The following is a 17969-nucleotide window of genomic DNA, read 5'->3' on the forward strand; positions in this document are numbered from 1 at the left end:
ATGGAGGTAAAGGCAAAAAAATGCCATGGTGGCAAAGTAAATAAAGTATGGCAAGAAAAAACACTGGAATGGTAGATTTGTAGTTTGAAGAAAGTTAAAAGTTAAAATATAAATAATATGGTGCAAAGGAGCAAAATAAATAAAATAAATAAATACAGTAGGGGAAAAGGTAGTAGTTTGGGCTCAATTAAAGATGGGCTATGTACAGGTGCAGAGATCTGTGAGCTGCTCTGACAGCTGGTGCTTAAAGCTAGTGAGGGAGATAAGTGTTTCCAGTTTTAGAGATTTTTGTAGTTCGTTCCAATCATTGGCAGCTGAGAACTGGAAGGAGAGACGACCAAAGGAGGAGTTGGCTTTAGGGGTGACCAGAGAGATATACCTGCTGGAGCGCGTGCTACAGGTGGGTGCTGCTATGGTGACCAGTGAGCGGAGATAAGGGGGGACTTTACCTAGCAGGGTCTTGTAGATGACCTGGAGCCAATGTGTTTGGCGACGATGATGAAGTGAAGGCCAGCCAACAAGAGCATACAGGTCGCAGTGGTGGGTTGTATATGGGGCTTTGGTGACAAAACGGATGGCACTGTGATAGACTGCATCCAGCTTGTTGAGTAGGGTATTGGAGGCTATTTTGTAAATGACATCGCCGAAGTCGAGGATTGGTAGGATGGTCAGTTTTACGAGGGTATGTTTGGCAGCATGAGTGAAGGATGCTTTGTTTGCGAAATAGGAAGCCAATTCTAGATTTCACTTTGGATTGGAGATGATTGATGTGAGTCTGGAAGGAGAGTTTACAGTCTAACCAGACACCTAGGTATTTGTAGTTGTCCACAAATTAAGTTAGAACCGTCCAGAGAAGTTATGCTGGATGGGCGGGCAGGTGCAGGCAGCGATCGGTTGAAGAGCATGCATTTAGTTTTACTTGTGTTTAGGAGCAGTTGGAGACCACGGAAGGAGAGTTGAATGGCATTGAAGCTCGTCTGGAGGGTTGTTAACACAGTGTCCAAAGAAGGGCCAGAAGTATACAGAATGGTGTCGTCTGCGTAGAGGTGGATCAGAGATTCACCAGCAGCAAGAGCGACATCATTTATGTATACAGAGAAAAGAGTTGGCCCAAGAATTGAACCCTGTGGTACCCCCATAGAGACTGCCAGAGGTCCAGACAGTAGGCCCTCCGATTTGACACACTGAACTCTGTCAGAGAAGTAGTTGGTGAACCAGGCGACGCAATCGTTTGAGAAACCAAGGCTACTAAGTCTGCCGATGAGGATGTGGTGATTAACAGAGTCAAAAGCTTTGGCCAGGTCAATGAATACGGCAGCACAGTAATGTTTCTTATCGATGGCGGTTACGATGTCGTTTAGGACCTTGAGCGTGGCTGAGGTGCACCCATGACCAGCTCTGAAACCAGATTGCATAGCGGAGAGGGTGCGGTGGGATTCAAAATAGTCGGTAATCTGTTTGTTGACTTGGCTTTCGAAGACCTTAGAAAGGCAGGGTAGGATGGATATAGGTCTGTAGCAACTTGGGTCAAGAGTGTCACCTCCTTTGAAGAGGGGGATGACAGCAGCTGCTTTCCAATCTATGGGAATCTCAGACGACACGAAAGAGAGGTTGAACAGGCTAGTAATAGGGGTTGCAATAATTTCGGCAGATAATTTTAGAAAGAAAGGGTCCAGATTGTCAAGCCCAGCTGATTTGTAGGGGTCCAGATTTTGCAGCTCTTTCAGAACATCAGCTGAATGGATTTGGGAGAAGGAGAAATGGGGGAGGCTTGGGCGAGTAGCTGTGGGGGGTGCAGTGCTGTTGAATGCAGTAGGGGTAGTTAGGTGGAAAGCATGGCCAGCCGTAGAAAAATGCTTATTGAAATTCTCAATTATAGTGGGCTTATCGGTGGTGACAGAGTTTCCTATCCTCAGTGCAGTGGGCAGTTGGGAGGAGGTGTTCTTATTCTCCATGGACTTTACAATGTCCCAGAACTTTTTAGAGTTGGAGTTGCACGAAGCAAATTTCTGTTTGAAAAAGCTAGCCTTGGCGTTTCTAACTGCCTGTGTGTATTGGTTTCTAACTTCCCTAAAAAGTTGCATATCGCGGGGGCAGTTCGATGCTAATGCAGAACGCCACAGGATATTTTTGTGTTGGTTAAGGGCAGTCAGGTCTGGGGAGAACCAAGGGCTATATCTGTTCCTGGTTCTAAATTTCTTGAAAGGGGCATGCTTATTTAAGATGGAGAGGAAGGCATTTTAAAAAAATAACCAGGCATCCTCTACTGACGGGATGAGGTCAATATCCTTCCAGGATACCAGGGCCAGGTCGATTAGAAAGGCTTGCTCGTTGAAATGTTTCAGGGAGCGTTTGACAGTGATGAGTGGAGGTCGTTTGACCGCTGACCCATTACGGGTGCAGGCAATGAGGCAGTGATCGCTGAGATCTTGGTTGAAAACAGCAGAGGTGTAATTAGAGGGCACATTGGTTAGGATGATATCTATGAGGGTGCCAGTGTTTGCGGCTTTGGGGTTGTACCTGGTGGGTTCATTAATAATTTGTGTGAGATTGAGGGCATCAAGCTTGGATTGTAGAATGGCTGGGGTGTTAAGCATGTCCCAGTTTAGGTCGCCTAGTAGCACGAGCTCTGAAGATAGATGGGGGGCAATCAATTCACATATGGTGTCCAGAGCACAGCTAGGGGCCGAGGGGGGTCTATAGCAGGCGGCAACGGTGAGAGACTTGTTTTTGGAGAGGTGGATTTTTAAAAGTAGAAGTTCAAATTGTTTGGGTACAGACCTGGATAGCAGGACAGAACTCTGCAAGCTATCTCTGCAGTAGATTGCAACACCGCCCCCTTTGGTCGTTCTATCTTGTCTGAAAACGTTGTAGTTAGGGATGAAGATTTCAGAGTTTTTGGTGGACTTCCTAAGCCAAGATTCAGACACAGCTAGGACATCCGGGTTGGCAGAGTGTGCTAAAGCAGTGAATAAAACAAACTTAGGGAGGAGGCTTCTAATGTTAACATGCATGAAACCAAGGCTATTACGGTTACAGAAGTCATCAAAAGAGAGCGCCTGGGGAGTAGGTGTGGAGCCAGGCACTGAAGGGCCTGGATTCACCTCTACATCCCCAGCGGAGCAGAGAAGGATAAGTATGAGGGTACGGCTAAAAGCTATAAGAATTGGTCGTCTGTGACGTCCAGAATAGAGAGAAAAAGGAGCAGGTATCTGGGGGCGATAAAATAGCTTCAAGGTATAATGTACAGACAAAGGTATGGTGGGATGTGAGTACAGAGGAGGTAAACCTAGGCATTTAGTGATTATGAGAGAGATATTGTCTCTAGAAATATCATTGAAACCAGAAGATGTCATAGCATGTGTGGGTGGAGGAACTGAGAGGTTGGATAAGGTATAATGAGCAGGGCTAGAGGCTCTACAGTGAAATAAGCCAATAAACACTAACCAGAACAGCAATGGACAAGGCATATTGACATTACTGTATCATACAGTACATCTCATCTCAAACCTGTGTTTGTGAGGTATGCAAATAAAGTACCACACTGGCACTGTGTATATCAGTTGTCATGACGCTAGCCCTTTCAATGAATGGTCTAGCAGAGATGTGAACAACCCCCTACTGTGAGGGTCACATTAGAACAAAGGAACTCTCCCGCCAAATACTCCTAATTAAACATTGTTCCTAATTTAGAGAAAGTGGAAACAGTTGGTGGAGAAGCCAACTACGACCCGGTCCGTTTTGTTTCATGTTTGTGACCTCATGAAAGACAATACAGGCACGTTACCCTAACTCTGTTTATACAGGTTCCTCAGTTATGAGGCTTGCATCTGAATGTTGGATAAAATGTTTGACAAAGTATACAAATACTTTTGAAAAGATAACAATGTGATTTAGTCTTCTGAAATGAAAAGTGTTTGTTTTATGGTAACGTGTGCCCAGTTAGTGGCCCCGCCCAAGTAAATAGAAATTGGTTGGAAATAATGAACCAACCCCTTTTCCACTCTTGAATAAAAGCCCCGGTGACGAAAAGTCACTTGTTTTAAAAAGGTTCATTCTAATTTCAACTCTACAGGCCAGAAAACATGAGAGCTTGTGCCACACGTGAAATGGTGTGAACTATTGATCACTCAAGAAGAAGTGAGTCCAAGATTACAGCCTAACAGACTGCAGCTGGAAAGGTAGCAAATCTAGTAAGAACATTGACCTAAGCAGAAAATCACATCTCACTCTTAAAACAATCCGGAAGAATCTACAAAGGACAATGGCGACCTCGACTGGGCAAACCAGAGCCTCACACCACCAGCTCAACTATCGAAGCCAGCTTCACGTAAATACAATGCATTACCTTTCTCCGAACGAGCGATCATTAGTGGCATATGTATTTATGCGAGAATAGCTTCCCATGTCTGATAGAGACCCATTCCTTTGTCTTCTTTCCAACCCCCCTCCCCCTCCCCTCCACTCTGAATCTATCGTGTTATAACCAAACGGTTTTTGTTTAGTCCATTGGATGGTATTTACTGTATAATGTATTGTATATTCTGTAATTGTTTAATTAGTTAGTCAAATAATTGAGCCAATTTGTGTATGGATGATTCATAGAAAAGGCTGGGTTCGTGCAGATAACCAAGAATTTTACGACGTTCAGATGAGACTGATATTAGGTAAAGAATAATTAATGACTTATTGACTGCTATTGATATAAAAGATCTAGGGATCTTTAAGAGTGGATTCGGGAGATAGCCGATCTATATACTACTCTTCTAAACTAACTCTTCCGAGGTGCTCCAGATTATTAACGAGTTAAATGTTGCATGGTTTAAATCAATCACGTAATCAATCAAACAAAATAGCTCATCATCAAATAAGTCAGAGACACGACAGTGTATGGATTGAACAGTTGCTGGGGAGCGACGTTGAGGAGCATACAAACTGTTTGAACATGTTTCATTACAGGTTTTTATATCGCTTTGATCCTATTTTCACACGTTTGTGATGAATTTTCAAAACTCTTAGTACAAAACTCCAAACTGGTAACACTTATAACACAGCCAGTCTTACATTCAAAAGCTTTCATTGAGCATTAATTTTGTTTGTAAGACATCTTTCACCACAGAACAAATGAGTTTAATCACAAACACAAAATAATGATATTCTCAATTTAGTTATTTTAACAACCAGTTACTCCAATAGCAACAAAAATGTAAGATACATGTTTCAAAATTGCCTTTGAATATAGTATGCTACAGTACTGTAAATAATCAAATGAAAATAAATGAAAGAAACCATGTTTAGCAGGCACTAGTTTGCATCAAGCCTGTCTGGAGCATTTGGACATGGGTTCTCACAAAAAATTGCAGTAAATATCCTCATTGTTCATTCACCTGGGGAAAACCCTTCTGGCATGGCGAATCCACACCTGACATACAATGAGGGTCAGTGGAGGCTGCTGAGGGGAGGACGGCTCATAATAATGGATGGAACGAAGTGATGGAATGTCATGTGTTTGCTGTATTTGATACCATTCCACCAATTAGGTGAATCCAGATGAAAGCTAAGATCCCTTATTGATGTCACAAGGATTTTTAAGCCTTGACATCAAATCAAATTTTATTTGCCATGTGCAGAATACAACAGGTAGACCTTAGCGTGAAATGCTTACTTACAAGCCCTTTAATCAACAATGCAGTTAAGAAAAATATTTACTAAATAGACTAAAGTAAAAAAATATGAGCAACAATACAATAACGAGGTTATATATATATATATATATAGGGGTACCGATACCGAGTCGATGTGCGGGGGTACAGGTTAGTCGAGGTAACCCAGGTAATATGTACATGTAGGTAGGGGTAAAGTAATTATGCATGGATAATAGATCATAAACAGCAAGTAGCAGCAGCGTGAAAAACAAAGTGGTGGGGGGGGTCAATGCAAATAGTCCGGGTAGCCATTTGATTAGCTGTTCAGCAGTCTTATGGCTTGGGGGTAGAAGCTATTAAAAAGCCTTTTGGATCTAGACTTGGCGCTCCGGTACCGCTTGCCCTGTGGTAGCAGAGAGAACAATCTATGACTAGGGTGGCTGGAGTCTTTGGCAATATTTAGGGCCTTCCTCTGACACCACCTGGTATAGAGGTGCTGAATGGCAAAGAAGCTTGGCCCCAGGGATGTACTGGGCCGTACGCACTACCCTCTGTTGCGCTTTGCGGTCGGAGGCTGAGCAGTTGCCATACCAGGCGGTGATGCAACCAGTCAGGATGCTCTCAATTAACTTTAAGGATCTGAGGACCCATGCCAAATCTCCTGAGGGGTTAAAGGTGTTGTCATGCTCTTTTCACGACTGTCTTGGTGTGTTTGGACCATAATAGTTTATTGATGTGGACACCAAGGAACTTGGTATAGCCCTGTCGATGAGAATGGGGGGGGGGGCTCGGCCCTCCTTTTGCTGTAGTCCACGATCATCTCCTTTGTCTTGATCACATTGAGGGAGAGGTTGTCCTGGCACCACACTTCCAGGTCTCTGACCTCCTCCCTATTGGCTGTCTCATCGTTGTCGGTGATCAGGCCTACCACCGTTGTGTCTTCGGCAAACTTAATGATGGTGTTGGAGTCGTGCCTGGCCGCGCAGTCATGGGTAAACAGGGAGTACAGGAGGGGACTAAGCACTTACCCCTGAGGGGCCCCCGTGTTGAGGATCAGCGTGGCAGATGTGTTGTTGCCTACCCTTACCACCTGGGGGAGCGGCCCGTCAGGAAGTCCAGGATCCAGTTGCAGAGGGAGGTGTTTAGACCCAGGATCCTTACCTTAGTGATGAGCTTTGAGGGCACTATGGTGTTGAACACTGAGCTGTAGTCAATGAACAGCATTCTCATGTAGGTGTTCCTTTTGTCTAGGTGGGAAAGGGCAGTGTTGAGTGCAATAGAGATTGCATCATCTGTGGATCTGTTGGGGCGTTATGCAAATTGGACTGGGTCTAGGGTTTCTGGGATGATGGTGTTGATGTGAGCCATGACCAGCCTTTTAAAGTACTTCATGGCTACAGACGTGAGTGCTAAGGGTCGGTAGTCATTTAGGCAGGTTACCTTAGTGTTCTTGGCCACAGGGACTATGGTGGTCTGCTTGAAACATGTTAGTATTACAGACTTCGCTTGGGACAGGTTGAAAATGTCAGTGAAGACACTTGCCAGTTGGTCAGCGCATGCTTGGAGTACACGTCCTGGTAATCCGTCTGGCCTTGTGAATGTTGACCTGTTTAAAAGGTCTTTCTCACATTGGCTATGGCGAGCGTGATCACAGTCATCCAGAACAGCTGGTGCTTTCATACAGGCTTCAGTATGCACGCTTCGAGGCAAGCAACAGAGGTTATTGAGCTGGTAGGCTTGTGTCACTGGGCAGCTAGCGGCTGGGCTTCCCTTTGTAGTCCGTAATAGTTTGCAAGTCCTGCCACATCCGACAAGCGTCAGAGCCGGTGTAGTAGGATTCAATCTTAGTCCTGTATTTACTCTTTGCCTGTTTGAATGGATTGTGTACGTGTGCCATTCACATACACAAATGAATGGGCAAGACAAAATATTTAAGTGCCTTTGAACGGGGTATGGTAGTAGGTGCCAGCCAGGCACACCAGTTTGTGTCAATAACTGCAATGTTGCTGGGTTTTTCACACTCAACAGTTTCCCGTGTGTATCAAGAATGGTCCACCACCCAAAGGACATCCAGCCAACTTTACAAAACTGTGGGAAGCATTGGAGTCAACATAGGCCAGAATCCCTGTGGAACACTTGACACCTTGTAGAGTCCATTCCCCGACGAATGAAGGCTGTTCTGAGGGAAAAAGGGTGTGCAACTCAATATTAGGAAGGTGTTCCTAATGTTTTGTACACACTAGGTCTGGATTGAAATCATTGCATGTGTCTTCCATGGCCTGAATGAGGGTGGTACGCTCATGGGGATGGCAATCATACATCTTCCACCTGTATCATAATCGTGTATTGTATTTTACAGTATTGTACTTATTGATTGTATTGGTCCAGTACGTGGCTCAGTTCATAAAGAGCATGGCAATAGCAACACCAGAGTTGTGAGTTCAATTCCCACTGGGGTCACATACCAAAATGTGTGGACTGTTGCTACGTAAGTGTCTGCTACGTAAGTGGCATACAGTGCATTCAGAAAGTATTCAGACCCCTTGACTTTTTTTTTTATGTTACAGCCCTATTCTAAAATAGATTCAAATCGTTTTTTTCCCCCTCATCAGTCTACACACAGTACCCCATAATGACAAAGCAAAAACAGCACACAGCCAAGATAACGCAGGAGTAGCTTCGGGACAAGTCATGTTTCGGAGGACGCATGGCTCTCAACCTTCGCCTCTCCCGTACGGGAGTTGCAGCGATGGGACAAGACTGTAACTACCAATTGAATATCACGAAATTGTGGAGGAAAAGGAGGAAAAAGTATCCCCTAAAAATATTTAAACAAAATTCAGCAAAAAAATGTAAACCAAAACAAAATCTTGTTTCTCATGGTCTGCCAATCCTTTAGGAGCCTTTTGGCAAACTCCAAGTGGGCTGTCATGTGCCTTTTACTGAGGAGTGGCTTCTGTCTGGCCACTAACATAAAGGCCTGGTTGGTGGAGTGCTGCAGAGATGGTTGTCCTTCTGGAAGGTTCTCCCATCGCCACAGAGGAGCTGGAGCTCTGTCAGAGTGACCATCAGGGTCTTGGTCACCTCCTTGACCAAGGCCCTTCTCCCCCGAGTGCTCAGTTTGGTCGGGCAGGCAAGCTCTAGGAAGGGTCTTGGTGGTTCCAAACTTCTTCCATTTAAGAATGATGGAGGCCACTGTGTTCTTGGGGACACAATCCGGTCTCTGAGGATTGTGTCCAAAAACACAATCCTGTCTCTGAGCTCTACGAACAATTCCTTTGACCTCATGGCTTGGTTTTTGCTTTGACATGTACTGTCAACTGTGGGACTTTATATACACAGGTGTGTGCCTTTCCAAATCATGCCTAATCAATTGAATATTCCACAGGTGGACTCCAAGCTGTAGAAACATCAAGGATGATCAATGGAAACAGGATGCACCTGAGCTCAATGTCGAGTCTCATAGCAATGGATCTGAATACTTAGTTGAAGTCGGAAGTTTCCAAACACCTTAGCCAAATACATTTAAACTCAGTTTTTCACAATTCTTGACATTTAATCCTGGTAAAAAGTCTTAGGTCATTTAAGATCACCACTTTATTTAAAGAATGTGAAATGTTAGAATAATAGTAGAGAGAATGATTTATTTCAGCTTTTATTTCTTTCATCACATTCCCAGTGGGTCAGAAGTTTACATACACTCAATGTATTTGGTAGCATTGCCTTTAAATTGTTTAACTTGGGTCAAACATTACTGGTAGCCTTCCACAAGCAGTTGGGTGAATTTTAGCCCATTCCTCCTGACAGAGCTGGTGTAACTCAGTCAGGTTTGTAGGCCTCCTCCTTGCTCGCACACGCTTTTTCAGTTCTGCCCACAATTTTCTATAGGATTGAGGTCAGGGCTTTGTGATTGCCACTCCAATACCTTGACTTTGTTGTCCTTAAGCCATTTTACCACAATTTTGGAAGTATGCTTGGGGTCATTGTCCATTTGGAAGACCCATTTGCGACCAAGCTTTAACTTCCTGACTGATGTCTTGAGATGTTGCTTCAATATATCCACATCATTTTCCATCCTCATGATGCCATCTATTTTGTGAAGTGCACCAGTCCCTCCTGCAGCAAAGTACCCCCACAACATGATGCTGCCACCCCCGTACTTCACGATTGGGATGGTGTTCTTCGGCTTGCAAGCCTCCCCCTCTTTCCTCCAAACATAACGATGGTTATTATGGCCAAACAGTTCTATTTTTTTGTTTCATCAGACCAGAGGACATTTCTCCAAAACGTACGATCTTTGTCCCCATGTGCAGTTGCAAAACATAGTCTGGCTTTTTTACGGTGTTTTTGGAGCAGTGGCTTCTTCCTTGCTGAACGGCCTTTCAGGTTATGTCGATATAGGACTCGTTTTACTGTGCATATAGATACTTTTGTACCTGTTTCCTCCAGTATCTTCACAAGGTCCTTTGCTGTTCTGGGATTGATTTGCACTTTTCGCACCAAAGTACGTTCATCTCAAGGAGACAGAACGCGTTTCCTTCCTGAGCGGTATGGTGTTTATACTTGCGTACTATTGTTTGTAGAGATGAACATGGTACCTTCAGGCATTTGGAAATTGCTCCCAAGGATGAACCAGACTTGTGGAGGGCTACAATTTTTTTCTGAGGTCTTGGCTGATTTCTTTTGATTTCCCCATGATGTCAAGCAAAGAGGCACTGAGTTTGAAGGTAGGCCTTGAAATAAATCCACAGGTACACCTCCAATTGACTCAAATTATGTAAATTAGCCTATCAGAAGCTTCTAAAAGCCATGACATAATTTTATGGATTTTGCCAAGCTGTTTAAAGGCACAGTCAACTTAGTGTATGTAAACTTCTGACCCACTGGATTTGTGATACAGTGAATGAATCTGTCCGTAAACAATTGATGGAAAAATTACTTGTGTCATGCACAAAGTAGATGTCCTAACCGACTTGCCAAAACTATAGTTAACAAGAAATTTGTGGAGTGGTTGAAAAATGAGTTTTAATGACACCAACCTAAGTGGATGTAAACTTCTGACTTCAACTGTATGTATATAGGTCATTTCCGTTTTTGCTTTTTTATAATTTTGCAAAAATTGTAAAAAAAATACTTTTCGCTTTGCATTTTGGGGTATTCTGAGTAGATTGAGGGACTTAAAAAAAAATTTATTAGAATAAGGATAACAAAATGTGGAAAAGGTCAAGGGGTCTGAATACTTCCGAATGCACTGTATATTATGGCATTAAATCAAATCAAATGTATTTGTCACATGCGCCGAATACAACAGGTGTAGACCTTACAGTGAAATGCTTACTTACAAGCCCTTAACCAACAATGCAGTTAAGAAAATACCACTCCCCCCCCCCCCCCCAAAAAAAGTAAGAGATAAGAATAACAAATAATTAAAGAGCAGCAGTAAATAACAATAGCGGTGAATATAAACAGGGGGTACCGGTACAGAATCAATGTGTCAATGTGCGTGGGCACTGGTGTTGAGGTAATTATGTACATGCCGGTAGGGTTATTAAAGTGACTATGCATAGATAATAACAGAGTAGAAGCAGCGTGGAAGGGGGCAATGCAAATAGTCTGGGTAGCCATTTGATTAGCTGTTCAGGAGTTAATGTTAGAAAACCCTTTTGCAATTATGTTAGCACAGCTGAAAACTGTTGTTCTGATTAAAGAAGAATAAAACTGACATTCTTTAGACAAGTTAAGTATCTGTAGCATAAGCATTTGTGGGTTCGATTACAAGCTCATAATGGCCAGAAACAAAGCATTTTCTTTTGAAACTCGTCAGTCTAGTCTTGTTCTGAGAAATGACGGCTATTCCATGCGAGAAATTGCCAAGAAACTGAAGATCTCGTTCAACACTGTGTACTACTCCCGTCACAGAACAGCACAAACTGTCTCTAACTAGAATAGAAAGAGGAGTGGGAGGCCCCGGTGCACAACTGAGCAAGAGGACAAGTACATTAGACTGTCTAGTTTGAGAAACAGACGCCTCACAAGTCCTCAACTGGCAGCTTCATTAAATAGTACCTGCAAAACACCAGTCTCAACATCAACAGTGAAGAGGTGACCCCCGGAATGCTGGCCTTCTAGGCAGAGTTGCAAAAAAAAACTCTAATTTTACAGATATCTCAGTTTAGAAGCTGGAATCCTTTGCCGATTTAATATCTCCCATAGAAGTGAAGGTGTGTTTTTTGTTAATGACTAAGACAAATGGGAAACTTCTATTCTTTAATTAAAATTGTGAAAACAATTAATGAATAATTTTTTATAAGGTAATCTCACACAATTGAATGGTAAGCCATTACATGCGTGGACTGTAACAAGCACATCTACAGTTTGTGTTTGAAAATGAATAGTACTGCTCCCTATTTGATGGTACATTCCAGTCAAAAGAAATGGAGTACATGACTCCTCCCTATTAATCACAAAAATGTACTCTAATTCATTAAGCTGGAGACCCATAATTGGCAACAATTAAAAATAAATCAGGCCCATTGTTGAATGAGTCAACTTTTGCATGGACATAAATATACTACAAAACATGCTACCACGAGCATCCATGTGGTAAACATGATACAAAAATAAATAAGTTATAAAAACACAAATTAAAACATGAAAATAGTTATCCCAAATCACCTAATAGTTAGACAACACACATTTCTTTTCACCATAACACAGTAACCTCAAGCAAGAAAAAAGTGGTTGTGTCAGCAACTATTGTGCCATCTTCGACAAGTTTGTTACTGAATGCCGTCATCCTAAAATGAAGTACTATTCCGGTATCTATACTAGTCCATAATCATGACTCTGGGTTTGCAACCATCTTTATCAAAGGTTCATCGTCAGAGCAGTCTTGTGACCGATTTCTCTTCTCTGCCATAGCTTCTGGTGAAGAATGAGGGGGATTCGTGACCAACTTTAACGAGTTAATCATCAGAGTTCTCCTCTTCCAAATAAATACACAAACAACCTATGAGTACTGCATAATAGGTAGACACTGACAGATTTCACTGTGATTAATCAAACAGTGCAGCTCTCGACTATGTCAAAGATATTCCAAATGGGAAGGGAAATATACAATAAGTGGAATTCTTACCTGCACTTCTTTCGCCAGCGTTTCCCACGTTGGCTCTATAGTAATCTTCCAAGGCTTCTTTAGTTTCACACCTCTCCAGAATAACCATCAGGGTCTTTATTGATGGATTCCTCACCATCTTCTTAATCAACAGCTCATCATCTAATCGATCATCCAAAGACCCTGATAAAGCAATACAAATCAACCGTTGCATAACAAGACTCAACCTAACCTAATGTATTCTAGGGTGTATTAGGGATTGTTTTGAAATCCATGCTTCGACAAGTGCTGAAAAAGTATTCTCACCTTCACTCGTGCTTTGAACAATGCTGGTGCTCCGTCTGTTGACTGCTTTGTTTGTCTTTCCTGGCACACTCTTCTTCGCTGGTGTCGTGGTCTTCTTTACAGCTTTAAGAGGCTTTTTAACTAGGCTTATTAAGGGCTCGTCATCAGAATTCACCTCTTCCTCTGACAATTCAAACAGGATAAAGGAAAAACATTACAGACCCATCAAAAAAATGATCTGTCAGCATACTCAGCAATATTTGTAAAAATGTGCTCTGTAGGATAAATTACCTCTGCTGGTTTTGCCTTTTCTTTGACTACAGTTGTTGCCGTTGGATTCTTTAGCGACACAGCTCTTCAGTATTGTCCTCACAGTGTCTTTAGATGGAGACCTGGTTAGATGAATCAATGGTTCATCATCTGAGCTGTCATCGGAGGATTCTGACCATGTAATCAGAAAACAAGACTTGGATTAGAATCAATGATACAACTGTCAGACATATTATGCCATAGTGAAAGTATAGAGACAAGAGATGCTGTGTGTTCTCATCTATACTCCTGTTGTGTTTTTTAAGAACTTTACTGGGTGTTTTTCTGGCTGTTGTAGGGAGTGTCTTTGTTCGGGTTTGTGTCTTCAGCTTGTCTACCATCTTGATCAGTGGCACATTATCGGAGCTGTCACCTGATGAGTCTGGTTAAATAGACAATAAGATGAACAGGAAAAGCAAGTTTATTCCCCGCTAAATCCATTTTGTACATTTCTGTATATGAATCAAATCCATTTTTATTGGTATAATGCGTTGCATACAACAGGTGTAGACTTCACAGTGAAATGCTTACTTATGAGCCCATTCCCAACAATGCAGACTTAAAAAAGTAAGACAATTATTTGCTAAATAAAATATAAATAAATAAAGGGTGTCAATGTAAATACTCCGGTTGGCCATTTTGATTAACCTTTTAACAGTCTTATGTAATGGGGTAGAAGCTGTTCAGGTGCCCGTTGGTCCAAGACTTGGCACTCCAATACTCATTTCCGTGCGGTAGCAGAGAGAACAGTCTATGACTTGGATGGCTGGAGTCTGACAATTTTTAGAGCCTTCCTCTGACTCCCCCTGGTATAGAAGTCCTGGAAGGCAGGGAGTTCGGTCCCAGTGATGTACTGGGTCATACCCACAACCATCTGTAGCGCCTTGCGGTCGGATGCCAAGCAGTTGCCACACCAAGCGGTGATGCGGCCAGTCAAAATGCTCTCAATGGTGCAGCTGTAAAACGTTTTGAGGATTTGAGGGCCCATGACAAATCTTTTAAGATCAGCCAGGGGGAAGAGGCATTGTCCATGGTTCTTAGTGATAGGGACACCAAGGGAGCAGAATGAGTGGAATGGTATCAAATACATGCCTTTGGAAAGTATTCAGACCCATTGACTTTTTCCACATTTTGTTATGGATTAAATAAAAAATCCTCAACAATCTACACACAATACCAAGCGAAAACAGGTTTTTAGAATGTTTACAATTGTATTAAAATAGACATACATACATACATACATACATACATACATACATACCTTATTTCCATTTATTATTCAGACCCTTTGCTATGAGACTCGACATTGAGCGCAGGTGCATCCTGTTTCCATTGATCATCCTTGAGATGTTTTTGCAACTTGATTGGACATGATTTGGAAAGGCCCACACCTGTCTATATAAGGTCCCACAGTTGACTGCATGTCTGATCAAAAACCAAGCCATGAGGTCGAAGGAATTGTCCGTAGAGCTCAGAGACAGGACTGTGTCGAGGCACAGATCTGGGGAAGGGTACCAAAAACCGTCTACAGCATTGAAGGTCCAAGAACACAGTGGCCTCCATCATTCTTAAATGGAAGAAGTATGGAACCACCAAGACTCTTCCTAGAGCTGGCCTGCCCGGCCAAACAGCAATCGGGGGAGAAGGGCTTTGGTCAAGGAGGTGACCAAGAACCCAATGGTCACTCTGACAGAGCTCCAGAGTTCCTCTGTGGAGATGGGAGAACCTTCCAGAAGGACAACCATCTCTGCCTCACTTCCCCAAGCATGCTTTTATGGTTGAGAGTGGCCAGATGGAAGCCACTCCTCAGTAAAACACACATGGCAGCCCGCTTGGAGTTTGCTAAAAGGCATCTAAAGATTCTCAGACCATGAGAAACAAGATTCTCTGGTCTGATGAAACCAAGATTTAACTATTTGGCCTGAATGCCAAGTGTCACATCTGGAGGAAACCTGGCACCATCCCTACAGTGAAGCATGCTGGTGGCAGCATCATGTTGTGGGGCTGTTTTTCAGTGGCAGGGACAGGGAGACTAGTCAGGATCAAGGCAAAGATGAACGGAGCAAAGTACAGAGAGATTCTTGATAAAAACCTGCTCCAGAGTGCTCAGGACCTCAGACTGGGGCGAAAGTTCACCTAACAGGACAACGACTCGAAGCACACAGCCAAGACAATGCTGGAGTGGCTTTGGGACAAGGCGCTGAATGTCCTTGAGTGGCCCAGCCAGTGCCCGGACTTGAAAATAGCTGTGTCGCGACCCTCCCAATCCAACCTGACAGAGCTTGAGAGGATCTGCAGAGAATGGAGAAACTTCCCAAATGCAGGTGTGCCAAGCTTGTAGCGTCATACCCACGAAGACTCCATGCTGTAATCATTTTTTACATTTACATTTTAGTCATTTAGCAGATGCTCTTATCCAGAGCGACTTACAGTAGTGAATGCATACATTTCTTTCTCCGTACTGGTCCCCCGTGGGAATCGAACCCACAACCCTGGCGTTGCAAACACCATGCTCTACCAACTGAGCCACACGGGACCATAATCGCTGCCAAAGGTGCTTCAACAAAGTACTGAGTAAAGGGTCTGAATACTTATGTAAATGTAATATTTCCGTTTTTTATTTGTCATTATGGGGAATTGTGTGTAGATTGATGACAAAACGATTTATTAAATTGTAGAATAAGGCTGTAACGTAACAAAATGTGGAAAAAGTCAAAGGGTCTGAATACTTTCCAGAGGCACGGTACATCAAACATGTGTTTGATGCCATTCCATTTGCTCCGTTCCGGCCATTAGTATGAGCCGTCCTTCCTCAGCAGCTCGTCTGGTAGGATTGTGTCACTGGGCAGGTCTTGGCCTTTTGTAATTCATGACAGTTTGCAAGCCCTACCACATCCGACAAGCATCAGAGCCAGTGCAGTAGGATTCAAGCTTAGTCCTGTATTGACGCTTTGTCTGTTTGATTGTTCGTCGGAGGGCGTAGCGGGATTTCTTATAAGTGTCCGGATTAGTGTCCTGCTCCTTGAAAGCGGCAGCTCTAGCCTTTAGCTCAGTACAGAAGTTGCCTGTAATCCATGGCTTGTGGTTGGGATATGTACGTAAGGTCACTGTGGCGACAACGTCATCGATGCACTTATTAATGAAGCCGGTGACTGATGTGGTAAACAATACCAATACCTCAATACCATCGGATGAATCCCAGAACATATTCCAGTCTGTGCTAGCGAAACTGCCCTGTAGCTTAGAAATATAGCCTTGATACAATAATTGAGGAACTAGTCTCACCTGTGCATATGTTATGAGTGTTCTGGACGGTATTCCTGCCCTTCACATCGTTCACCTCTCTGGCTGTGTTGAAGGGTCTCTTTTTGAATGGCAACGATGTCTGTTTAGGGAGCTTTTTAACCATCTTTATCAAGGGTTCATCGTCTGAGCTGTCATAGGAGTCCTCATCCTGGGTTGAACCTATAATTACAACAAATTGATGCCTCCTTCCATTCATCCATTCAGAATAGTAGTTGTGTGTGTGTGTGTGTGTGTATATATTTTACAGTATTCAGGACATACATTTAGAGGAGCTTGAGAGAGGTTCTCACCTGCGATCTTGTTGTTTGTCTTCTGGATGCCATTACCTGTTCCTCTTTTGATATAAGTAGTCCCTTGCCCCTTTGCTTGTACAGTGGTTTTTTTAGGTTTGGGAAGTCTCTCCAACTTTCTCAAGGGTTCATCATCTGAAGTGTCATCTAACCCTAATCACACAAGCAGCAAATATCAACATATTACTCGAAATAAGGTAAATTCCCTTACGAAAAAAGATTGCAGTTAGAATGCAGTATAACTGCAGTATGCTGCAAATACTGCATCCAATATATATATATATATATATATATATATATATATATATACACACTTTATTTTACTTGTAATTTTTTTTACTGCAGTAATTATGCAGCATAACTGCAGTATATTCTACAAGTATTGCGTCCAAAATACCAGTTAACTGCAATTAATGCACTTTTACTGCAGTTTGAAAACTGCAAACTTTTTTTGTAAGGGTTACTTTATTTAATAGGTGTTTATAAAGGTTTTCATTTCACATGTTTTCTCACCTGAATCTTGTCTAGTGATATTCAGGCTTTTTTTACCCTGGGTCTCATTGGGCTGGTGCTTCTTGTTTATTAATGTAAGCAAGGGTTCATCATCGGAGGAGCTTTTATTTAAGGACTCTGACGGTACAGCAAAAAAAAAAAAAACATGTTAGATGTGAACACAAAGAATAAAACCAATATCGGTCATTGTATAGATTCAAGAGGCATATTCACCTGTGCGTATATCCACCATGTTTTCGCCTTGTAATATTATGACAATGTCGCTAGCTGTTTACGCAAAGGTCTATGTGCGGAGAGACTTTTCCACGAGTAGAAAAACTGCAAGATTAAAATTTCCTTTTGTTTACGCTTGTGAGATTGCCCGCTGTCCTTTTTTGATGACGTCATGGTCCAGCGTTTGGTGGAACGTATTCATTTCGCCGATTTTGTTGCAAAAACGTTTCTTAAACGGGAGCAAACAGAACGAAACGGGGAGGGACCTACCTGAATTTGTCCAATAAAAACTAT

At 42.7% G+C, this 17969-nt stretch overlaps 2 protein-coding genes across 4 annotated transcripts in view; one reads left to right on the top strand and one right to left on the bottom strand.

Annotated features, from left to right (window-relative positions):
- The first annotated feature begins 3461 nt into the window (after positions 1 to 3461).
- The window catches only part of cfap69 (cilia and flagella associated protein 69), a 35019-nt gene continuing 20511 nt past the window's right edge, over positions 3462 to 17969 (top strand). The window contains exon 1 of the mRNA XM_029734937.1: positions 3462 to 4330. Within this exon, the coding sequence (XP_029590797.1) occupies positions 4265 to 4330 (66 nt within the window). The 5' untranslated portion in view covers positions 3462 to 4264. The remainder of the gene's footprint in view (positions 4331 to 17969) is intronic.
- LOC115175590 (uncharacterized) lies at positions 11896 to 17878 on the bottom strand. 3 transcript variants are annotated; one of them, XM_029734939.1, is made up of 9 exons: positions 17676 to 17878; positions 17463 to 17591; positions 16950 to 17102; positions 16639 to 16818; positions 13628 to 13735; positions 13336 to 13485; positions 13066 to 13227; positions 12781 to 12942; positions 11896 to 12566 (listed from the first exon to the last, which is right to left on the bottom strand). In XM_029734939.1, exons 1-9 carry the CDS (start codon positions 17692 to 17694, stop codon positions 12484 to 12486), a joined length of 1146 nt encoding a protein of 381 aa, XP_029590799.1. In that variant the 5' UTR covers positions 17695 to 17878; the 3' UTR covers positions 11896 to 12483. The 3 variants fall into 3 exon arrangements, with proteins under 3 accessions (XP_029590799.1, XP_029590798.1, XP_029590800.1); XM_029734938.1 differs by having other exon boundaries at positions 11896 to 12569; positions 17676 to 17877; XM_029734940.1 differs by having other exon boundaries at positions 12482 to 12630; positions 17676 to 17877.

Source organism: Salmo trutta, chromosome 36 (assembly GCF_901001165.1).
Source record: "Salmo trutta chromosome 36, fSalTru1.1, whole genome shotgun sequence".
Classification (NCBI taxonomy): Eukaryota; Metazoa; Chordata; class Actinopteri; order Salmoniformes; family Salmonidae; genus Salmo; species Salmo trutta.

Bases quoted from the DNA above. Each gene is read 5' to 3' on its own strand.
- LOC115175590 (XM_029734938.1), bottom strand. The intron at 16,819-16,949 runs GTGAGAACCTCT...TTGTAATTATAG, and splicing joins GACAAACAACAAGATCGCAG to GTTCAACCCAGGATGAGGAC. The intron at 12,570-12,780 runs GTAAGAATTCCA...ATTCTTCACCAG, and splicing joins CGCTGGCGAAAGAAGTGCAG to AAGCTATGGCAGAGAAGAGA.